Source organism: Mytilus californianus, unplaced genomic scaffold, assembly GCF_021869535.1.
Source record: "Mytilus californianus isolate M0D057914Y unplaced genomic scaffold, xbMytCali1.0.p SCAF_3, whole genome shotgun sequence".
In the NCBI taxonomy this organism is placed as follows: domain Eukaryota; kingdom Metazoa; phylum Mollusca; class Bivalvia; order Mytilida; family Mytilidae; genus Mytilus; species Mytilus californianus.
The window spans coordinates 64,179,135-64,204,534 of NW_026262679.1; the positions used below are offsets into that span (position 1 = coordinate 64,179,135).

Consider the following 25,400-nt stretch of genomic DNA (forward strand, 5'->3'; position numbering starts at 1 on the left):
ATCAATCAATCAAACATGTTTCGAAGGGGAAAGACCGTTTATAATTGTTTTTAATACAATTGATTTATATTTCATTTTGTTTTGTTTAATATTCTACTTAAGAAACATCTGCTTAGTATTGGCAGGGGTCGTAAAGCATATTCATAGCTATTTAAATGTTCCAATTGGTCACAGTTTGGTAGCAATAGCCCGTATGTAGACATAACGCACGTTTTTGGTACCGCCTGGTATCTAAAATGAGTTTCTACACGTATTTTTTTCAGAATTGTTTCATTGACAATTTTAATATTTGTTCATGTTTTAATATTTTCATTTAATCGATATTTACTAGACAGTGTCTGCTTACTCTTCCAGATCACCTGATATCACACTCAGTTTTTCGTGGGGTTGGCGTTGATCAGTCTTTATTTTTCTCTGTTGTGTTTTCTATACTTTTGTTTTTTTTTGGTCGTATTTCGTTTTTTTTTCATGTCATTGTCAGTTCGAGTTTGAATATCCCATTGGTATCTTTTGTTTTCTTTAACTAACAGTTGGAGTCATACATCTCAAAGCTATAATAATTGTAGCATTTACCCAAAATAAGGTAGAAATTGATCAATCCTTAAGATTAATTTTCAGATTTTTTTCATTGAATTTCTAATTTTATATACCTTAAGTGAGGCTGACAGTCACGTTTGATGACGGTTGGGTCTACAACTATATTTTCGGAAAGGTCATCAAATATATGGTGTTTTTTTTGCAACTAGTTTCAAACAAGATTTTTCAATTTGTTTAATGATTTTGTAATGTCTGATCTTCTTGTAAAATAATGCGGTAGTGGTAAAGTCTCGTGGTTGTTGGGGTCTATAATCATAATTCTCAAAGGTAATAATCAATGTAGCATGAAGAAAAATTCAGGTAGTAGTTATGGCATAAAGAAGGATTCTCAGCATTTCTGATTGCCTATAGTGAATGTCAGGTAGTAAAGAAAATGACATGATGGTGATGGACACCTAGAATGACAAGAATTTGTTATGGTGGTTAATTTTAACACATTGTCGATTTATCATTGCGTCATTTGCATGCTTAAATATGACCAGGTTACGTCTTCAGGACGAATTCTATTCCTCTGTAATTCTGAACAATAAGTCATTAATTTTGGTATGAGGATTGGTTGGGAGGTTTATACGCCGTCTAACACCTCATTATGCAATAACCTCATCAACACTTCAATTGTAACGTTTAGTTTTCAAGATGGTCAATAATTTTTATATGTGGATTGTTTGCGAGGAGTATATGTCCGTTTGACATTTGTCATTAACCATTGACCTATATATTTTTTGCACTAATTCTTAGGTAAAATTAAAGATGGTGTTTGTTCTGCATTATGATTGATTGATAGTTGTTTGTTTTACTTCCAGTGGCAATGTTCCATAATGATATTACCTGATAAGTCAACAATATGACGTATGTGGATTGGTTACGAAAGAAAATGTTTATCTTATATATGCCATATTAGACAAACATTTATCAAAATCTTTTATTGAGTTTTACAAATCAATATTATTACAATTAGACGAATAAAGTTAATAAGTGAACATTCAATTAAATGAAATTAAATATTCATTTAAAAGTCTATCTGAATCATAATACGTTTGTTCAATGTCCTTGTACAATTTATGGTATCCTGTATGAGCCCTAGCTCCCTCGTGTACAGACTTAAGTATTTCAAATATCTTATCAACTGTAACAACTTTTTTTCCAATTGGCAAGATTCCCATCCTACTAGATTCCTACAGAAAAAAAAAACTCAATTAAAAAAGGGAAAGAAAATAAAATCATAAATTATACAAAGAAAGTAACATAATCTTATTAAAAGAGAAGGTTTAAAAGAACTAAAATAAAGAATAGTAGTTTAAGTTGGTTCCCCCTTTTGATTATAACTAGTTTGATCAATAAAAATCGGTTCGAAATTGGATGATGATGATGAAGCGGATGATGCTGATGATAATGGATGGTTGCTTAACGTCAGGTGACAGGTCAGATGCATATTTAGGACGCTAACCATTGCACCACCGAGGCGGTCTGGTACGAAATTGAATATTGGGATAATAGGGGAAATCACAAGAAGGACAACAATAAGTCTGGCGCAAATACAAAATTTCAATCCTGGTATCTATGATGAGTTTATTTACAACCACTGGGTCGATGCCTCTGCTGGTGGAGTTTTTATTCCCCGAGGGAATGAATTATTATCATTGATATGGTCATAATTATAAATTAACTTTTTTTTTAAAACTTTGAATGTATGAAATACTAAGGTTTTTCTACCTCAGGAAGAAATTACCTTATCTGTATTTGGCAAAACTTTTAGGAATTGTTGGTCCTCAATGCTCTTCAACTTTTTACTTTATTTGGCCTTTTTAACCTTTTTTGATTCCAGTGTCACTGATGTGTCTTTTGCAGACATTACGCGCGTCTGGCACAAATACAAAATTTCAATCCTGGTATCGATGATGAGTTTATTGATAAAGTAATATGTAATGTAAACTAAATAAGAATAGTTCTCACCTCATATGCGGGAATGCAGCGTTAATTTCCCATCCCATGACTCAATCTATAGTTTTTCTCACGACTAAGTAGAACTGAAATAAACTGAAAAAGATATTTTTGATCGAGAACGATCTCAAAACACTGAATAATGAATATGTATGTGCTGTACATGTCGAGACTCTCAGTCAATTTGAATAGATCTCGACGTCGATAGATTCAGTACTATTCAGAGACTTTGCCTGTCTCAAAACACTAAACAATTATATTGGTTGCCTGTTTCAACTATGCAAATTCCCTTCAAACTCAGGACAATTAATCAATGCGAATGTCTTTTCCTTAACATTTTGTCGGAATCTCGCTGAATCATTTATCAAAATATTTTTAATTCTATCAGTCTTCTCACAGGTAAACAGCTGGTTTGAAGATTTGTAGTAAAGTTCCTAAATATTCTAAAAACTTTTCTTCCCACATATGTTTACTTCCGATAACTTCAATTTTAGTGAGCATAATTCATTTTTTTACGCGTACGGTCCAAATACTCATATGGTCTGGAGCAGAGACATTCTATCAATTAATAATAGTTGCATGGTGTTTATGAATATTGCCTTATAGTCTTTCTTTATATCTATCTTCAGTTATGTTGCTATCGGTCAAGGAAAAAGTGGCGGAATTGATGACTTGGGTCCAGTGAATTGGAAACTAGTATTATGTTATTTGGCAGCATTCATATTTGTTGTTTTGACCCTCAGTCAAAGTATTAAGACATCAGGAAAGGTAATATAACGTTGTTGTCTGCAAATACTTTTGGATTTAACTGAATAGATATTATGTTTAGCTTTATTAATGAACATGGGTGAGAACGGGTTAGTGAACGTATAGTAGTTTTTTTTTTATTCTAAGTCTGCGAAAAATTTCACAAAAAGTCTTACGAGAAAAAAACACTACTAAATCATGAACATTTCAGTATAACTTACGATCAATTTTTGTCGTAAGACTTGTTGTGAAAAGTGCCCCTGTGGACTGTGCATGTTTAGTTTGCAATCTTGAGGCAAACGAGTGAGACATCCCATGACTCAATCTATAGTTTTATTCACGACTAAGTAGAACTGAAATAAACTGAAAAAGATCTTTTTGATCGAGAACGATCTCAAAACACTGAATAATGAACATGTATGTGCTGTACATGTCGAGACTCTCAGACAATTTGAATAGACCTCGACGTCGATAAATTCAGTACTATTCAGAGACTTTGCCTGTCTCAAAACACTAAACAATTTTATTGGTTGCCTGTTTCAACTATGCAAATCCCCTTTACAAAAATATGGCAAGATAGGAATTTTTCGATTCAAAGTGTTTAAGCCAAGAGAGATAACTCAAATTTATTTTTGTTCCTATCATGGAATAAATAACACTTTACTTTTATAGTCTGTTTCTTGAAATTAGTTTCAGAAAAGAATAAAAGAAAGTTACATTTTATTGATGTTTTATTGTTTTATATAATCAAGAAATATCTAAACATGTATTTAGTCTCTGATGCATGATTTTTTATTATAAATTGTTTTTGGCTTTAAACTAGCTTTCATTAACTGCGAGTACTTTCGTGTATTTGACCTGTTGATACAATTTGTAATGTATTTTTGTTTTTTAATGTTTACTTATTTAGTGTTATATCTCGTCTCACTATTTTTAATATTTACCTCTTTTGATAAGTGTTTAGTATGACGATAAATTTTCACTTCTGTTCTCGTACTATGAAAAACATAATTATTTATTTTGTAATAAGTTTTTCCGTACTCCACGTATACCTTACAACAAAATTATTTTTATTAACCTGTGCACGTTATTTTATTTGGCGGCATTTTGTCCAAGGTTATGGTTGTCTTTCTGATATTGTTTTACATCTAACCACCTTGTTTTATTAATTTTGTATTTACATTGTGTCATAGATCAAACTTATTCAGTAGTGGGGGAAGTGGAGGTTCTGGCGACTTTTTGTTAGTGTTAACCCTATGGGGAAAAGGTAGCCTCCTGAGAGGTAGCCTCCCGATGTGAGGCTATTTCTATGACGACATTTTTAGGTATTATGATATTAATTAATTAAATTAATTATTTTCTTTGGAGGATAAACTCATTATAAAGTGTTACTAATTACGTTTGTGTTAATTATGCATAAGTATATGATTTTTATTTTTATTTTAATTTGATATATGAAAATCCCCAGTCTATTAATAGATATACAGGTAAACCCATCTAAGTGTGTATCAAATATATATTTGTTTGTTTATATATCTATTCACCTACGGCTGTGAAGAATAAGACGTACACGTTATTATATAAATAATATAATCGTTAAATCAATATTGAAAGCGTGTTTTAACTTGTCGTTATTGTACGTAGTGACCTTTAACATGTTTAGACGTGTCAATAATCCGATTTAGATTAGTCGCCATGTTGAAAATATAATTGTAAACATGATCGCGTCGGTCTTTTTAATATAAGTAAATCGTTACATTAATGCAACAAAATAGTATTTTACATCTAACTATTTCTGGGGTGAAATTTTGAAAGGTATTTAATCTCGAATTTTATAATATAATTGTTCAATCAATATCGATAGCGTGTTTTAACTTTCAATGGGTTTTATTGATAAACGATGCACCGGTGTTTATCATTGTTAGTGTTTGTGTATGTTTGTGTGTATGTGTGTGTGTTTGTGTGTATGTGTGTGTGTTTGTGTGTATCGATTCAAGGTTTAATCCATACAAATATGAGCAAGGAATTATCCAATATGATTCTCCTTTTGTGTGATTGTATTCCTATTTTTTTTTAAGTTTCTGCTTCTCGGTACCACACTAGTAATGATAACAACAATAATTTGTACAATATTTAATATCCCCGTCAATTCAGACAGACATGGGTCGGGGAGCCATCCAAATGTTGTCTTTACAAATATATAAAGAATAAAATTATCTATAATTATTTTATACATCGAGATAAAAAGAAATAGAGAGTTGCATATCACTCAACAGTATCTCTAACCTCACGAAAGGGCCAACAGTATGCTATATTTAGTGCAGGGGTGTAAACTGTCGAGACTTGAAATTAGTCTTTCCGGGATAGTTAACTCTCTCAAATATCAGATAAACCGCGAGCTTTAATCCAAGAGTTGAATTTCTTTGGCCAGTGTAACCATTTAACATAATATTGCTTGTTGGGTCCTTTGCCTTTTGTTTTGAGGATTTTTCAACTTTCCATATATCGTCTTCCCGAACATCCACTTTCTGCACTTCTGATTGGTAGAAGGTTCCTGAAATTTCTTCGTCTTAAAAATCAATAAGTCGATAAACTGGAAGCCCACCACCTAATATTCTTTGAGATATTCTAAATATCTCTCCGCTCCATTTCTCATCGTATTCCCTGGTAAAAGGATTTCTTATGTATGTAATCCGAACTTTATCACCGATTTTGAAACGGAAAGGTTTTCGTACATTCTTTGTCTTAGGTTGTAATCTTTTTGGCCAATACATTTTCCACCACAGGTTTGTCTCTTTAGATAGGGTGACTTTATCTGGTGCCATGCCAATCGCTCTATGGAAGGTCTTGTTGTAGCTGTTAGCAAAATTCTGTAAGTTATCCACATAGTCATATGACTGCTTACTGGTGATAAATCTCATAATTTTTGATTTAATAGTCTTGATCACTCTTTCAACGTAATTAGCTTTGATTTCCGTATTTTGTGCAAATAGATGTTGAATATTTCTCTGTTTAAGGAGAGATTCTACTAATCGTGATCTGAATTCTTGTCCTTTATCTGTTCTTATTCTGTTTGGAGATCTTCCTTGTGATAAAACATGTTTCAAAGCATTCGCCACGGATTCACCTTTCTTATTCTTTAAAGGTCTTAGCCATACATATTTGGAAAATATGTCAATCACCACCAATATGAAATTAAATCCACTGTTACATTTCGAAAATTTAGATATGTCCATTAAATCGACATCCCATTGGTCGTCTATTCCAATAACGATAACTCTGTTCCGCTTAAACGACCTTTTAAGGGTCTTTGTAAACTGTATGGTTCCTGTCGTTGTAGCCATTTTCGTATTCTATATTTACTGAGAACGAATTTTCCATCTGATCGAACAAATCTGTAAAGTTTATCAGGCCCTGTAAAACTCGCTGGGTTAGCTGGATTGTAATAAATATTTCTCAAGTACTTTTCCCAAGAGGCCATCTTTACACATGGGATGATGACTATAGAATGATATACAGAGTAAAACGATCTCATATTTATATAGTTCAGCTTTCATCGTCTACATCTTCTTCATCCTCCTCTTCCACCTCTTCCTCTCCATCATCATCAATGCTATCTTCGCTTTCAGAACCATCACCATTTGTTTCGTTATCAATAGCTTCATCTAGATAGCTTTCCAACAAAGGTTTATATTTCCTGACGGCTAATTTAATGGCTTTCTCGTAGTCCATGTCATCGTTAATTAGTTTTGTAATCGTTTTCATGACTTTGCCTTGCAATTTGCCATTTTGTAGTTGTAGTAGATACTCAACCAAACTACTATATCTGGACAAAAACTGATCCATATCCTCGTGTTTTAGTTATCCACCGCCGCCGCCGCCACCACCACCTCCGCCGCCTCCGCCACCACCACCACCACCGCCGCCACCGCCGCCGCCACAGAATGTGGAACTACATCATCCATTCACTATGATGTTGGCTGGACCTACTGGTTCAGGTAAGACGTTTTCGATGAAAACATTATTGAAGCGAGCACGGACTATGATAAAACCATCACCTAAGAGGATTATATGGTGTTATAAACGGTGGCAGCCATTATTTTGTGAAATGCAACAAACCATTAAAAACATTTTGTTTGTTCAAGGTTTACCTGAAAATTTGAATGATGACTCATTCATTGACTCTAGATATCCAAGTTTAATAATCCTAGACGATTTAATGAGAGACGTCACCAATAGTAAGGATGTTTGTGAACTCTTTGTGGAGGGCATCAATCACAGGAACCTAAGTGTAGCTTGTATAATGCGAAATTCGTTCTCGAAGGGGAAGGAGAGTCGAACCATGAGCATCAATAGCCAGTATATAGTCCTTTTCAAAAACCCACGTGATCAAGTTGGGCCAGCCATATTTGCTAGACAGATGTATCCTAATAATCCAAAGAAATTCACGAATAAGTACAAAGAGGGGACACAACGACCATATGGGAGTCTATTTATTGATCTGAAACAGAATACACCGGAGGACGACAGACTAAAGCTTAATATATTTGAAAACAAGAACATGATAGGTGAAGGTGTTTCTGAAGAGTAAATTAGCAGAAAAGAACTAAAACCATCTCAGTTTGAAGAATCATTTCAAAGTGAGCAGACGTATTTACCAGACAAGAAAGAAATCATGCCTTTATGTGATGATTGTGGTGTAGTCTTTGAAAGCGTCCCTGATTTAGCTAGACACATGAATAGGTGGTGCCCGGAAAATAATGATTTAAAAAGAAAAAGGGAAAAAGAGGATGAAGACATTCCCATAAAGAAGTCTCGTGTAGACGAAATTGATATAGAAGATGGAGAAGATACGGCTTTTATAAGATTAGCTGAACTTGCAAGGGAGGCAAATGAAGATATATGGGAAGAAAAAGTTGATAAATACATGGATGGTAACATGAATGAAGACCATGCAAGACGTAAGGCCAATCGGAAACTAAAAGACGAGGATGTGGATCAGTTTTTGTCCAGATATAGTAGTTTGGTTGAGTATCTACTACAACTACAAAATGGCAAATTGCACGGCAAAGTCGTGAAAATGATTACAAAACTAATTAACGATGACATGGACTACGAGAAAGCCATTAAATTAGCCGTCAGGAAATATAAACATTTGTTGGAAAGCTATCTAGATGAAGCTATTGATAACGAAACAAATGGTGATGGTTCTGAAAGCGAAGATAGCATTGATGATGATGGAGAGGAAGAGGTGGAAGAGGAGGATGAAGAGGATGTAGACGATGAAAGCTGAACTATATAAATATGAGAACGTTTTACTCTGTATATCATTCTATAGTCATCATCCCATGTGTAAAGATGGCCTCTTGGGAAAAGTACTTGAGAAATATTTACTACAATCCAGCTAACCCAGCGAGTTTTGCAGGGCCTGATAAACTTTACAGATTTGTTCGATCAGATGGAAAATTCGTTCTCAGTAAATATAGAATACAAAAATGGCTACAACGACAGGAACCATACAGTTTACAAAGACCCTTTAAAAGGTCGTTTAAACGGGACAGAGTTATCGTTATTGGAATAGACGACCAATGGGATGTCGATTTAATGGACATGTCTAAATTTTCGAAATGTAACAGTGGATTTAATTTCATATTGGTGGTGATTGACATATTTTCCAAATATGTATGGCTGAGACTTTTAAAGAATAAGAAAGGTGAATCCTTGGCGAATGTTTTGAAGCATGTTTTATCACAAGGAAGATCTCCAAACAGAATAAGAACAGATAAAGGACAAGAATTCAGATCACGATTAGTAGAATCTCTCCTTAAACAGAGAAATATTCAACATCTATTTGCACAAAATACGGAAATCAAAGCTAATTACGTTGAAAGAGTGATCAAGACTATCAAATAAAATATTATGATATTTATCACCAGTAAGCAGTCATATGACTATGTGGATAACTTACAGAATTTTGCTAACAGCTACAACAAGACCTTCCATAGAGCGATTGGCATGGCACCAGATAAAGTCACCCTAGCTAAAGAGACAAACCTGTGGTGGAAAATGTATTGGCCAAAAAGATTACAACCTAAGACAAAGAATGTACGAAAACCTTTCCGTTTCAAAATCGGTGATAAAGTTCGGATTACATACATAAGAAATCCTTTTACCAGGGAATACGATGAGAAATGGAGCGGAGAGATATTTAGAATATCTCAAAGAATATTACATGGTGGGCTTCCAGTTTATCGACTTATTGATTTTCAAGACGAAGAAATTTCAGGAACCTTCTACCAATCAGAAGTGCAGAAAGTGGATGTTCGGGAAGACGATATGTGGAAAGTTGAAAACATCCTCAAAACAAAAGGCAAAGGACCCAACAAGCAATATTATGTTAAATGGTTACACTGGCCAAAGAAATTCAACTCTTGGATTAAAGCTCGCGATTTATCTGATATTTGAGAGAGTTAACTATCCTGGAAAGACTAACTTCAAGTCTCGACAGTTTACACCCCTGCACGAAATATAGCATACTGTTGGCCCTTTCGTGAGGTTAGAGATACTGTTGAGTGATATGCAACTCTATATTTCTTTTTATCTCGATGTATAAAATAATTATAGATAATTTTATTCTTTATATATATTGTAAAGACAACATTTGGATGGCTCCCCGACCCATGTCTGTCTGAATTGACGGGGATATTAAATATTGTACAAATTATTGTTGTTATCATTACTAGTGTGGTACCGAGAAGGAGAAACTTAAAACAAAAAAAAGGAATACAATCACACAAAAGGAGAATCATATTGGATAATTCCTTGCTCATATTTGTATGGATTAAACCTTGAATCGATACACACAAACACACACACATACACACAAACATACACAATCACTAACAATGATAAACACCGGTGCATCGTTTATCAATAAAACCTATTGAAAGTTAAAACACGCTATCGATATTGATTGAACAATTATATTATAAAATTCGAGATTAAATACCCTTTCAAAATTTCACCCCAGAAATAGTTAGATGTATAATACTATTTTGTTCCATTTATGTAACGATTTACTTATATTACCGACGCGATCATGTTTACAATTATATTTTCAACATGGCGACTAATCTAAATCGGATTATTGACACGTCTAAACATGTTAAAGGTCACTACGTACAATAACGACAAGTTAAAACACGCTTTCAATATTGATTTAACGATTATATTATTTATATAATAACGTGTACGTCTTATTCTTCACAGCCGTAGGTGAATAAATATATAAACAAACAAATATATATTTGATACACACTTAGATTGGTTTATCTGTATATCTATTAATAGACTGGGGATTTTCATATATCAAATTAGAATAAAAATAAAAATCATATACTTATGCATAATTAACACAAACGTAATTAGTAACACTTTATAATGAGTTTATCCTCCAAAGAAAATAATTAATTTAATTAATTAATGTCATAATACCTAAAAATGTCGTCATAGAAATAGCCTCACATCAGGAGGCTACCTCTCAGGAGGCTACCTTTTCCCCATAGGGTTAACACTAGCAAAAAGTCGCCAGAAACCCCACTTCCCCCACTACTTTATTCGTTCAGTGTATGTTCACTTGTTTGTGTTAATATGTCTTTTGATTGAGTTAAGCCATTGCAATTGATATTTTATAGTGTGTCTTTCTATGTTGTGATGTTTTACACTATTCATTTTTGGGGCCCTTTATAGCTTGCTGTTCGGTGTGAGCCAAGGCTCCGTATTGAAGGCCGTACTTTGACCTTTAATGGTTTACTTTTACAAATTGTGACTTGGATGGAGAGTTGTCTCATTGGCACTCATACCATATCTTCTTAAATCTATTTATCAAATTTTAATTATTTTTTTAGAGGCAAAAATATGTAATCTATCGCTAATTTTTGTATGAATAATTAATATGCAGTAGAATTTTATTACATCAGTAAAGCCTTACTGTCTTGTGCTAGTATGATATAGTATTTTCTAATGCACTTTGTTTAAACAAACATCAGGAGCCTGTAATTAAGTGGTTGTCGGGTGTTGTTGTATATCATATTTGCATTTCGTTTATTGTTTTGTTCATAAATCAGGCTAGTTCGTTTTTTCGTTTGAATTGTTTTACATTTGTCAATTCATGGCCTTTTATAGCGTACAATGCGGTATGTGTTCCGCTCATTGTTGAATGCGGTACGGTGGCCTATAGTTGTTAACTTTACATTATTTAGTCTCTGGTGGAGAATTGTTTCATTGGTAATCATACCACATCTTCTTATCAAACTAAATCTGCTAAAATGCTCCAGCTATTTTGAAACCATATGAACATAATTTAGCACATGCAATTATGTACACTTTCCTTATTGAATACAAATAACAAACAGTGTTTGCCACGCACTGAATTGCGCAGTGACAACCTCAAACTTTATGATCAAATACAAAATATTTATATAGTATTTAAGGTTATCATAAAATCAACTTATATTTTCATATATGTGATCTCAGACCTCGCCTCGAAGCTGTCCTGGTATGATCTTAGCAAAGATATCCTAAACCTGTCACAAGTTCTTTAAATTTTTAAATATTAACATGGATTTATGGAAAAATTCATGTAAATATAGTATGTGTTTCCCATAAATTACTAAACGTATTGATTGATATTCCATAATAAGATAATTTGCAAAATCAATATAAAAATAAGTGTAATTTATAAAAAAAAGTCTATTAATAATACACCAATATATACATAATGGAGAGAAAAAAAGAATAAAATGATAACAATTATTTTTGTACAAGTGAGTTGAATTTAATTTATCACTGTATCGGTTATAATAAGGTTAATCGTGCATTCTTGCTAAAAATACATCGAATGTTCATTGTCGATAAATCATTTTGATAATTCGTCAACCTATGAAGATTAGTTATGAGCAGGACAAGAAGTCCCAATTTCACAGAATCAGAGCTTCAAACTCTTTTGGATATCCCAAGACCATCATAAGACACCTCTTGTGTAGTCCTAACTTTATGACCAACTTTAAGAGATGTCCTAAGTAAGAACCACTTTGTGAAACCCATTAAGAACTAAGATAATGTCGTAAGACCATCCTAAGACATGTCTTAGTCCTAAGACACCTTTGTGAAACTGGCCCCAAATTTTTAAAAGTATGCAATGATAATGATGGTTGTATCAGATATTTAAATGTGTTTCACTCAAATATGTACTTTATTCGAGTATCCGATAACTGTTCTGTAGTCAATACTTGGATCTTCGCAGCAATACGCGATCATGAATTGTCTGTTGCAAGACATACTAAAGATCCTTTACCGCGTCATTTGATTGGACATTTTGACACAGAATGGTAGATTCTTGAGCTTGTAAAATTCACTTTGTCATGTGTACATACAGATTCATATTGTACAAAAAGGGTCAAATGCACAAATTACATAACTCAAGCTACTGTATATTTTAGGTGGTGTATTTTACAGCTACTTTTCCATATGTAGTATTGATTATCCTATTTGTGAGAGGACTGACCCTAGATGGTTTTAGAGATGGTATTGACTTCTACATAACACCAGACTTAGGGAGACTCCGTGATTCTCAGGTAAATAGATGTCCGTCAAGATACACTAACATAGTAGAAAACTCGAGTTGACCTACGCGAATCTGTATGATATATTTACCGTTGTGCATATAGAAGATCATTTGTCATCTCGACAATGTTTGCGGATTTTTTAGTTCTGGAGTTATTGGACACTTATCGATGTAAATCGAGAATTTCTTATTTGTCTCACAAAAACGCTTGAGTTCCTCAATTGCTCTTTCCAAAACCTGTTTTGCTTTTTTAACCCGAGGGTTTCTTATCGTCAAGGTGCAAGTTGCGAGTTGAAAACGCCGAGTTGCGAGTTAAGAAAGTTGAGTTGCGAGTTACGAAGATCGAGTTGCGAGTTACGAAGGTCGAGTTGCGAGTTACAAAAATATTATGGTTCTCTAATTTTTTAAGAAATATATATATATTTAAACGGTCGTGTCGTCTGATTTTTGAAACAGAATTTTCAGGTCTACTTCGCATTTTTAATAAACGAAGCATACATGTACCCGAACTTAGTTATACACTGCGTGAAGGAAGGGTCTCGGTATTTTGATTGTAGGATTTGAATGAGTTATGTGATACTTATTTATAAGAGTATATATGTTGCAAAGTCACGCACGTTAAAATTTCTTTCATGAGAGCGACATTATTCATTTTCTAAAATAGAATAGGATATACTGTAGATATAAGACAAAATGTATACCGTACTGAACAAATCAAGCATTAGAACTGAAGAGGTTCCTGACTTAGGACAGACGCAAAAATGCGGCGGGGCTAAACAGGTTTTATGAGCGCTCAACCTTCCCCCTTCACCTCTAGCCAATGTAGACATATATAACTTAAACGTTCAAAATTTTGATTGTCACTGCCAAAGAATAAATTTGGGGGTCCCTAACAAATATTGCATCTGCAACTGCCCCAAAGAGCCCACTCTTAACGAAATCTGCAGAAGGGGTCTTTTACATATATGTACTATAGTTTAGTTGCTATCTCCCTTTACGTTTAATATGACAGTGGAAGCTATGAAATTTAATAATAATTAAACTACAAGCCATCCCTTGTATTTCAAAAGGCTATCTGTTTCTTCAGAAAATAACCATACTTTGCGTAGTGATTATGTAATCAATCCATTTATTTTTTTTCACGAGACCCAGATGAAGTCCAAATAACAAAAAGAATCAACAATACTGTATACAATTCTATAAGCAATCATCCTTCAAAAATGGATAATGATAAAAAAAAATCATTCAAAAATGTTAAGGAGGTACACCAAAAAATTAAAATAGTTTTCCCCATTTTCACGCAACTCGACTTTGGTAGCTCGCAACTCGACTTTGGTAACTCGAAACTTGACTTTTGTAACTCGTAACTCGACTTTCGTAACTCGCAACTCGACTTTCGTAACTCGCAACTCGACTTTCGTAACTCGCAACTCGACTTTCGTAACTTTTGTAACTCGCAACTCAACCCCCTTGCACCGGAGGACAAATGTGTCAACACCGACTTTGCCGGAGGAATACATATTTCCTTTTGTTCCTTTTTAATATAAAACACCACAGATTACACTTATAGACCATTTGATTCTGAGGGGAGGGTGGGGGCCTGGCAAATTTGATGCGGTCAGAATATTTATTTCCAACATAAAGGTGGACAGATTATTTATTTTTACTCCGACCAGGGCCAGAATATTTATTTTCTGCTCATCCGCAAATTGACACAAAAACTGCCCCTCCTTAGCCCCCCCCCCCCCCCTCAAAATCAACTTTTCGCCCCTAAAGTAATTTAACTTTTGTGACACAGATCACCTATTTGTAGGATACACATACAACTTTAAACAAATAGAGCAGTCAACATGAAGTCTAGAATATAATTTATATTCTATTTATATGAAAATATAATAGTCTACAATCAAGGGTGGATCCAGGGTACACGGATAGAGAGGTGTTGTTGTCCAAAATGGTAAAATTTCTGGCGAGCGTAGCAAAATAACACTGACAATACTTCTGTAAAAAAAAAATCGATTTTATAAATTGCATGTGTCCGACAATATAAAAATAAGGAAATCTGGTATGATTGCCTATGAAACAAATATCCACAACAGTTCAAATGAAGTGGATGTAACCAATTATAGGCAACCGTACGGCCTTCAACAATGAGAAAATCCCATACCATTTAATCGGCTATAAAAGGCCCCAAAATGAAAAATATGAAACAATTCAATTGAGAAAACTAACGACTTAATTTATAACAAAACAATTTACTAAAAACAAATATGACAGACATGAACCAACGAGAACAAATGAACTGTAGGCTCCTAACTTGGGACAAGCACATATAGCATGTGGCGAGCTTGAACATGTTTGCGGGAGCCCAACCCTAGCTCCTTCTAACCTGGGACAGTGGTGTAACAGCACAACATATAAACAAACTATAAAAATCAGTTGAAAAGGGCTTAACTCATCAGATCGATACAAAGCAAAAAAACAAGAGAAAAAAAAACGTAGACCGGATGTGGCAGGGTATTTATACATCCACAACGCAAAAAAGACGCTAAGTACAGATCTGAGAGTACTCACAGTTACTGACAGCTACATGTAATTCAAAGTATTTAAAGTCAATAACAACTAATAAAAAAATCATGTATCTAAGACTAAAATATCAATCAGTACACATTCAACATCCAATGGATTTAGTGTAAAGACGTCATTAACAGTCAGAGAAAACATGACCTTGTGCAATGCCAAATTACAGGTATCAACAGATTGTGCATATGTATAAAACAATAATATTTGTTAGTTTGGTTTTAATTTACTGATAACAAAATCTATATTTATACCAATAAAACAATATTCAGAGATATAATTACAGTCTTGAATTGGTAACCTTTTAGAATAAGTTTTTTTTAAAGATTGACGAGTTTACCCAAATCGTATATAAATTTCCGGGCTCGTAAACAACATAAAAATAAAAATTAGTAAGTTTTCTACAGGTACAGCCAAATGCAAATTAAATCTTTGTATCTATGGAAGAATTTAGTAAAAGAGAGAGGACATATACCAAAGGGACACTGAAACTCATAAGTCGAAGATAAACTGACAACGCCATGTCTTAAAAAGAAAACGACCAACAGGCAAACAGACAAACAGACAAACAGACAATCAACAGTACGCAAAACACAACATAGAAAACAAAAAACTGAGCAACACGAAACCCACTAAAAACTGGCAGTAAAGGTTTAAAGTAATTTGTGGTAACGAAATCACTGACTTAATAACTTATCAGTAATAGATAGATTGCTCGAATTGAAATCCAAAACGTCATTACAGACACAGGCATAACTATTTTTGATTATCTGTAACTATTGGAAACCTTTTAAATTGTGGCGAGCGAAGCGAGCTAAAATTTTTGAACATATTGAATATTTGGGGCCAGAATATTTGTTTTCATGTGTGGTAAGGTAAGATTGTTTATTTTCACCTAAATGGAGGCCAGAATATTTATTTCCAAAATCTGCTTAGCCCCCCTCCCCCCTCAGAATCAAATGGTTGTCCCCTTAGGGCGTTACTTCCTATACCGCATGACGTCATTTGTCAAGCATCGTGACGCCACAGACATTCAGTTGCTTTATTTTCTGGCATACGTAGTGTAACCACATTGACTTATAAAATTTAGCTAATTACCGGCTGATTCACAGTATGTGATGTTTCTGCTCTTTGGTCGGGTTGTTGTCTCTTTGACGCATTCCCCGTTTCCATTCTCAATTTTATTAACAAGGAAGTTCACGATTCTTTTCAAACAACGCTTTGATTCATAATGTCAAGTATTCTTGGTTAAAACCCTTTCAGTTGGAAAGCATGTCACGATTTGACGTCAAGTCTATCAGCAACAACAGAGTCACGTAAATTCGGTAAAACTACGGATTAGACGAGCATCATTTTGTCTCCTTTATATACGGATGTCATCAAAATTTTATGATCAAAATAATATATTGAGTATATATGTTTTTCACTCGTCACAACTTACACAACTTACTCATCCTTCTGTCTTAATTTTATCGCCAAACCTGAAGTTTTTGAGAAAATTGTCAAGTGTACTGAGGAAATTAAAAATGAATGTGTGAATTTAGATTTAATAGAGCATCTCATATAAGTTAAGCCCTCGGTATGAATATCAAGGTAATAGATTGGATACGAAAACGTCAAGTTATTTTTAACAGGAAGCGATGGTATTCTTGCCAATTTGTGCAAGTGGTTAAATCCCCAGATATCCCCAATTGAAAATTAGAAATCTAACAAAATCAACATAAGAATCTTACATCACAAAATTTAGGACAAAACTAACTGAAATTTGATTTTCAACTATATAATTATTATAAGACAAAGAGGATGTCCCTCCTTTTCAAAGGAAAATTACAGGGCAAGATTAAAACTCAGAAATGTCTACTTGAAAACAAATAGAATTAATTCAAATTAGCTCTGATTGATGATATTCTAACTGCAATCATTTTTTATTGAGATAAATGAATACCAGAAAACATTTTGAACAATAAAATTCTCCTTAAATTCCTTTGATCATTGACATTTCAACTTCTGAAGAGTATGACCCAAAGTCACATTAGTATTTTGTATCATTAAAAAGCCCTGTTTTGAGTTGAACAGTAGATACTGCAATACTGGACAGTATCCTACAGGAAAAGCGTAGATACATACAACATATATTGTAGAATAATTTATGCAGGTCACTTAGAAATGGAAAGTCCAAAAAATTATACATAATAGCCATTTGGCAAATTTTTCATTAAATGACATATTTTCTTGTTTTTAAATGATTGTAAAACATTAGTTCGAATAACAGCCACTGCCAAATTTCATCAATATAATTTTTTTTTTTAAACCCACAGAATTAGGCTGCTACTCTTGAAGTTGCGGTGTCAACTGGTAAAAGTACTTTATACACTAACCTTAATGAATGGATATTTATCAGTAATAAGTGAAAAACTAGCTTATCAAGCCTAACATGAAAGTTAATTCATAAAGATGTTTTCATACACAGCTGAAATTACTTATATTGGAAATCCTTGTCAAATTTTACAACCATTGCATTTTGCACACCAACTGTTCTGTCAAATCTTTGCTATTGCAATTTGTGAAATAAATGATAACGAGTCAACTAACGATATCGACTACGCTTTTTTATTTTTAAGATCTTGTCTTGCTTTATATCAATTTTGTTATTCAAAGCGTCTATCTAGCAATCAATTATATTTTTCAAGTTAATAGGCAAAACACTAAACATTGGTTAGAATCGTCATAACTCCAATAATGAGTCGACTGAAGAATTCGTCCTTTGGACTTATTTGTGGACCTTGTCTTGCTGATCATTTTTGCTTTTTAAAACTTCTATCTATCTATTGTAATTTTCAAGATAATAACAAAAATAGAAATAAAGGTAAATTCGTCATTTAAGGGCAATAACTCCTATACCAAGTCGTATGACAGTTTTGACTTAAAGGGACAAACGTAGACAAAACTTGCATTTTACCCCTATGTTCTACTTCGATCCATCTTGGTTGGCGAAGGGGTAATAGGACATATTTTTTAAACGCAATACCCAAATGATGGTTGTGGCCAAGTTTGGTTAAATTCGGCCCAGTAGTTTCAGAGAAGAAGATTTTTGAAAAGTTAATAGACGACAACGGACGACGGACGCCAAGTGATGAGAAAAGCTCACTTGGCCCTTTGGACCAGTTGAGCTAAAAACGATGAGCTTATAAACCAAAAAGGACAAACGTATAGGCAAAGAATCATAGCTTAGCACGAGGGAGATATATTTCTCAATTTTGAATAATAACAGCAAATTATAATAACAAAATATCTGTATTTTTTTTTATACCAGTACCGAAGTACTTGCTACTGGGCTGCTGATACGCTCGTTAATTAACTGTCTACAAAAAGAGGTATCAATCCAGTGGTAGTAATATCCTTAACGGTACCAATTTTACTGCACCAAATGTGCGTTTTAAAAGAGCTTTCTTACATTTTGACGAAAGGTACGAACGAACGTAGAGGGAGCATGTATGACATTTCCACGATAACACTGGGAGTCAATGTTTTATCCGGTAAAACCGCATTAAATAAATACGTTACTTATGTTAACCATGATTACACACATTTGCGCGGGAATTGTTCAAGCATGCGTTTCATAATTAACATTTTAATGAAATTATTGACGTATGATACTCTAAATTTAAGTTATAACTACAAGAAACTTCATTGTGTGTGTGTGTTATCTAGGGTTATTAGTCGATTTTTAGTCTGCCCTTCCACGAAATATTTGATTAAAATTTTTTTTTTAAATATTTTTGAACTTTCAAAAATTCCCCCTGACAACCGATCAGGCAATAGTTTTAAGTTGACCAAATGCATAAAAGTACATTAAACTCAATGGCTAGTACATTTTTCTTTTAAAATACAACAGGCATATAAGGATCGTAATGATGCTATGTGGATAAATTTATCGGTTTTCAAGAGCTAAATTGACAGCGCATCATCACTACAATGGCTTCCATTTTTACGATTATAAAAATTAGTTGGCGTAATGGGGAGATAATTTTTGACGAAGTAGAATCCTGACTGAAGGCGAAGATCTATCATAGGAGGCTTGGAATATGTCTGCCGAATAGAGACATTCGGGTGTGCCCCACTCCTAAATCTGACATTGAACACTCTAATTATAGATCAACTAATTATAGATATTGTTTAATTCATTTCCATACACATTTTAACACCTAAATGTATATCAAGAAAATAAATCCACAATCTTGCACTATATATATTCTGGATTTAATAATGACGATTAAACAGTAAATATGCTTTGAAGATTTATCATTATTGGTCGCTTAACTTCCAGTGTCAAATATTTCATGAATGTTCAGGACGAAAACGCAATTATACGCTGAAAGAACGATTCCATATGTGAGCCTAACTCGAGTGAATAGACACACAACAAGGCAACAATGGGTATTACGCAGGAGGAGGGGGGTGGGGGGGGGGGGGGGGGGCGGGGGGCTGAGAATCTCTGTAAGTTATTATACGAGCCCCGGCATAATATATTTTGGAGGTCATTTTTTTCAATTTTACTATTTTTGGGGTTGCAAACTTTTGAATTTAGGAAGTATTGTTTTTCATTTTATCTTATGTTTTGTGTGAGGGGGAAGCCAATTTATTTGCCTTGGTATTTTTTTATGTTAGATAATGCAAAGTTGTAATTTTTTTTGGGGGGAAGGGTTTGAGGGGTTGAGCACAATCTTTTATTTTTAGGGGTATTTTTTTCTTCTGACGAGCCTATGTTTAGGAAATTTGTAGAGTTATCTCCTTCCCCTGGTGTTATTTTATTTTTACCTCTCGTAAGGCTCGAAATTCCTTCGTTGCAAGCAGTGTCATGGTCTTTGATAGGCAAACATTGAGGCAAAACGCCATCGAAGTTCCATGACGCTTCGATTAAGATAACATAAATATGTCAAAATAAAGGATCCCTCAAACGAGTCTTACGTATGATTCGTCAAGCGTACGTACCTTTCGTCAAATTGTAAGAAAGCTCTTTTGACAAACAAATGTCTCCTCAGTGATACTCGATGCCGATATATTTTAAATCCAAAACTTATTCAAACTAGAGGCACTAAAGAGCCTATGTCGCTCACCTAGTCCTATGTGCATCTTTAATAACTGACACTCCCAAACATTGAATAAACTAGAATAGAATTCATGACAAAAGAACTTGTATTGCTGATAATTTTTTTCTGTCTACGGGTACAGTGGTACAGTTTCTCTGTATCTTCTTTAGTTTATGCCCAAAACATAAAAGAGGGTAAACAAATTGTCATTAAAGGGCAAACACTCCTATAAAGAGTCTACTAACTATTTCTGCAAAGTTTTACTGCACCAAATGCGTATTTTGACAATAAATGTCCCTTCAGTGATGCTCGACGCCAAAATATTTAAAAATCCAAAGCTTATTCAAAAAATGATTATCTTATAAACCAAAAAGCACAAAAGTATAGCAAAAGCCGGGTTAGGAATCAGAACTTTGCACGAGCTAGATATGTTCCTCAATTTTATATAATTATAAGAATTTGTAACAGCAACTTTCAATAGCACAATATTCGTATTTTCATGCAAGTACCGAAGTACTGGCTACTGGTCTGGTGATATCCTCGGGGACAAACAGTCCACCAGCAGAGGTATCGAACCAGTGGTTATAATACATTTAACGGTACAAATTTTACAGCACCAGATGGCATTTCGACAATAAATATCTCTTCAATGATGCTCGAGGCCAAAATATTTGAAAATCCTAAACTTATTCAAAAAATTAAGTGCTCATAAACCAAAAAGCACAAAAGTATAGCCAACGTCGGGCAAGGAATCAGAGCTTTGCACGAGAGAGATATATTCTTCAATTTTAATTAATTTAAAAAATTTGTAACGGCAAATTTTAATAACACAATATCCGTATTTTCTTGCCAGTACCGAGGTACTGGCTACTGTGCTGGTGATACCCTCGGGGACTAACAGTCAACAGGCAGCGGTATCGACCCAGTGGTAGTAATATCTTAAAGGTACCAGCATTTTGACAATAAATGTCTCTTCAGTGATGCTCGAGGCCAAAACATTCTTAATCCAAATCTCATTCCAAAAATGATGAGCCAATAAACCAAAAAGCACAAAAGTATAACCAAATCCTGGCAAGGAATCAGAGCTTTGCACGATGGAGATACATTCCTTAATCTTATTTAATTTTAAATATTTTGTAACAGCAAATTTCAATAACACAAAAACCGTATGCTCATGTCAGTACCGAAGTTCTGGCTACTTGGCAGGTGATACCTTCGTGGACTAAAAGTTCTGGTGCAGAACAAAAAATAGTACCGTTAATGTTATTTTACATAATCAAAACCCAATGTTTTTGTAACAAATATGTGATAAATGCATTTATTGTTATTTTCAAACTTACTGGATAGTTTGACCACAGAGACCACTGCTGGTAAAGAGTAATATCAACCGTATAGAACATTATTCATATACATTCTGTATACTAATGTATATGGACTAGGTAAAACAAGGCCCGTTTTTGGTGTCATATTTTTAAAATTTTCAATTTTGTTTCATCTAATTATTTCATTGTTAGATAGATAACTATTTACGTTTCAACAATTTAAACAAAAAAGTACATAAAACTGTCTAGCGTCAACGAATAATGCGAAAATACTTGGGTAACTTTCAGTTTTGCATTGCTTTTGTAAATTAAATATCTTCGGCATTCTTCTACATTTTGCTATTTCTATTAATCTATGACTTTAAAAGAATTTCTATATATAAAAAAGTCAACTTTCTTTTTTAAATGAAGGCATGGAAACATTGTGTAATACAAGATCTTTCAAATCTTTTGAAAAGGGAAGATCTTGTTTTTAAGTTTGATATCGTTCAAGTCATATTCCATTACAAAAATTAATTGAAACTTTCTAAATAAAAATTAACTGTAAAGATCTCCGTTAAAAAATAATTTAATCTAACTACAGCTGCGATCATTGTTACTTCAATAATTTTTTTTAATTATGAATTAAGGCTGTCTCACTAGCGTATAACCCAGAACTCCTTTTATTCATAGATTCAGTTCCGTTTGTTGTACATGTTTTTGATGTATAATCGGTCCCAATATAGTCATAAATCTAAAAAAAAAAATCGTAATAAATTCCGTTCAGCACAAAACTTTCATCCTTTAGATATTCTGAAACTTTCATTCTTTTTGATTCAGAAATAACAAAACAGAATTATCTAGTTTTACCTATTTTGGGGATTTATCATCTATGACGTAAAAATTTTCAGGCAAGAGGGCATTTTAACTAAACAGTATATATGAAGTCTTCAAAGCACACCATAGCTGTTCATTATCAACATTATAGCGCAGTAAGAACATAGAGGTTTTGTCTATAGCACGTGTTAAAAAATTCATTAAAGAATGATTTACATTTGCAGTTAGTAAAAGAAAGCTCAAGTAATATATCTGCTAAGATTGAAACTTCTTGCTATTTTATTGTAACACGATTAATGGTTTATTCATAGGTATGGAAGGATGCAGCGGTCCAGATATTTTTCTCATTGTCTGCTTCGTGGGGAGGACTAATTGCTCTGTCAAGTTATAATCGTTTCCATAATGACTGTTTATCGTAAGTACACTGTATAAAAGATAAATTTATTTTATACATTTTCTCCTTAACAACACCTTTGTTCTTTTCGGCAATAAAGTTTATGGACAGGTTATGGGAATACTTATTGTAATCAATTATTTCTTATCTAACATTAACAATATAGAAAACACTTTTCCCGAGACGTGTCTTCCTGTGGACTTTAATATTATATTGTAAACTAGCACATAAAAAAACCGGTATACTGTGTGTGTCTGGTTCAAAGCATGCAGGTTTCATCTGATATTAACATGTTCTCGTCCTAAATTTGCACTTAACTTTTCACTGTACATTAAACAGCCCTCCGGTCATATATATACATATATTTTTTAATTATACATGTTCATGGCACACAGATGACAGGACAAAGCCACATATACCTCGTCTTCCTACGTGAGAATTTAGGTTGAGGATTTGCCCACTAATCAATTAAATTATGTTAATTCTGATTATTAGGTGACAAAATAGCTTATGCTTATTTAACATTGTCATTGGAAATGGTTTATTGTTTCGCCTGCGACGAAAGTCCGGCGGTGGCGGCGGCAACGATAACTATTTTTTTTAATAAATTTTATATTTCAGAGGGTAGAAGACCTGGAGGCTTCATACCTTGTATACGTATGCCTTATGTTACGAAGTTTCCGTCTGTCATATGTCTGTTGTCCTTGGCCTCATTTTCATGGTTCAGTGACTGCTTGAAAATAAGTCTAATTTTGTTTGTCATGTAAATTTCTCACTCAACATGAGTGATAGGCTAACTATATTTGGTATATTTGTTCCTCGCAAGGTCTACATGTCCGTCAACTGACCTCATTTCATGGATCAGTCATCAAGGTTAATCCTTTTCCTTTCACACCGGAACAGTGTACCAGTGAAGCTAATTTTAAGACATTTTTTTTTGCGTTAAGTCTTGTTTCATCGACATTCTTTGACGTACAGAAGTGGTTAAAGGCTCAAATTAGTCCTCAGAATATCAGCTTTGTGATTTAAAGTGCATCAAACTTCTATCATTATCTGTTTAAAGTCGATTTGCTTCTTACTGGCAAGTGTTTTTTTCTTTAAAAACCAATTTTTTTTCAAATTTTAACAGAATATTTTCACAAATTAGTGTATAGAATACTGTCTTTTTTGGTGTGTGTGGTTTTTTTTTGTTTTTTTTTTTTGGGGGGGGGAGGGGGATATGAATATTTTCAATAACTGTGCAGTGTGCTTTGGAAGAATAATATCAAAATAATAGTCCTTACTTGTACACTAGTTAGACATGTGATTCTTAGTGTACCAGCGCAATCACAAACTTGAAATGCACTAAAAATTCGTAGTCATTTCTTACAAATTTATTGAACAAGAAACAAAAATCACTAAAATATCCTGAAATCTTTTAGCGAAGTTGAAATAGATGTAGCAAAACATTGTTTCATAAGTGCTTGCTGATGGTAAAGTTAAAACACTTTTGTTTAGACGAAGGAACATGTATGATATGCCAATGAAAAAATGACAGACTAAGTAAATTATGGATTTATCCTATATTTGTTTAAAATCATGAATTTGTTTAGTCTGTTTCTCAGAAACTACAAGCAATAAGGTCAACTAAATTTGATGTATGAAATAGTTTCTTGGTTTGGTCTGTTTCTTGTATACTTTAAGCAATATGACAACTATATTTGGTGTATGTAATGATTGTAGGGTGTACATGTCTCTCTGGCTTGGTTTATCCGATACTGACCTCATTTTCATGGATCATTGTTAACCTTATGTGAAACTGGTAGTCAAACTTTATCTTTAGGACTATCAACTTAAAATCAATCATGCTAGTAAAGCAGGCGTGACATTTCAGCGTGTCCACTCTTTATCAAATCAGTCTCCAAACCCTAATGAAAAACTTTAAAGAAAAAAAAAGATGTTTGTTTTATATATATAAACGTTATTGATATCTGTTATAACTCACATTAAATCAAAAGTGTTTCATCTTTCCCAAATTCCCTATTATTTCATGTAAAAAACACATGTTTTAAAACATTGTCAATAATTAATTTGATGTCTGATTTGATTGAAATTTTGAATGTTAAACCACAAATGTGTACAGTTGTTATGGTTATTACAAAACAATTTTATGACATGTCATTACTGAGAAACCATTATCTGTAAAGGAATATTGAAATTAAGTGTATTTTTTTCCTTTTTAGCCGTACACATTTTTCGTGCAGTAATTCATATTTGTCTTTAAACAGTAATTTCCCTAAATCTATAGA

At 33.5% G+C, this 25,400-nt stretch overlaps 1 protein-coding gene and 1 long non-coding RNA gene across 2 annotated transcripts in view; one reads left to right on the forward strand and one right to left on the reverse strand.

Moving 5' to 3' along the window:
* Nucleotides 1-25,400, reverse strand: part of LOC127733213 (uncharacterized) — a 288,514-nt gene that overhangs the window by 207,862 nt on the left and 55,252 nt on the right. The gene's annotated exons all lie outside the window — the stretch shown is intronic.
* Nucleotides 1-25,400, forward strand: part of LOC127733122 (sodium- and chloride-dependent neutral and basic amino acid transporter B(0+)-like) — a 115,652-nt gene that overhangs the window by 59,624 nt on the left and 30,628 nt on the right. The window contains exons 7-9 of the mRNA XM_052242430.1: nucleotides 3,168-3,306; nucleotides 12,786-12,920; nucleotides 23,030-23,133. Of these exons, the coding sequence (XP_052098390.1) occupies nucleotides 3,168-3,306; nucleotides 12,786-12,920; nucleotides 23,030-23,133 (378 nt within the window). The remainder of the gene's footprint in view (nucleotides 1-3,167; nucleotides 3,307-12,785; nucleotides 12,921-23,029; nucleotides 23,134-25,400) is intronic.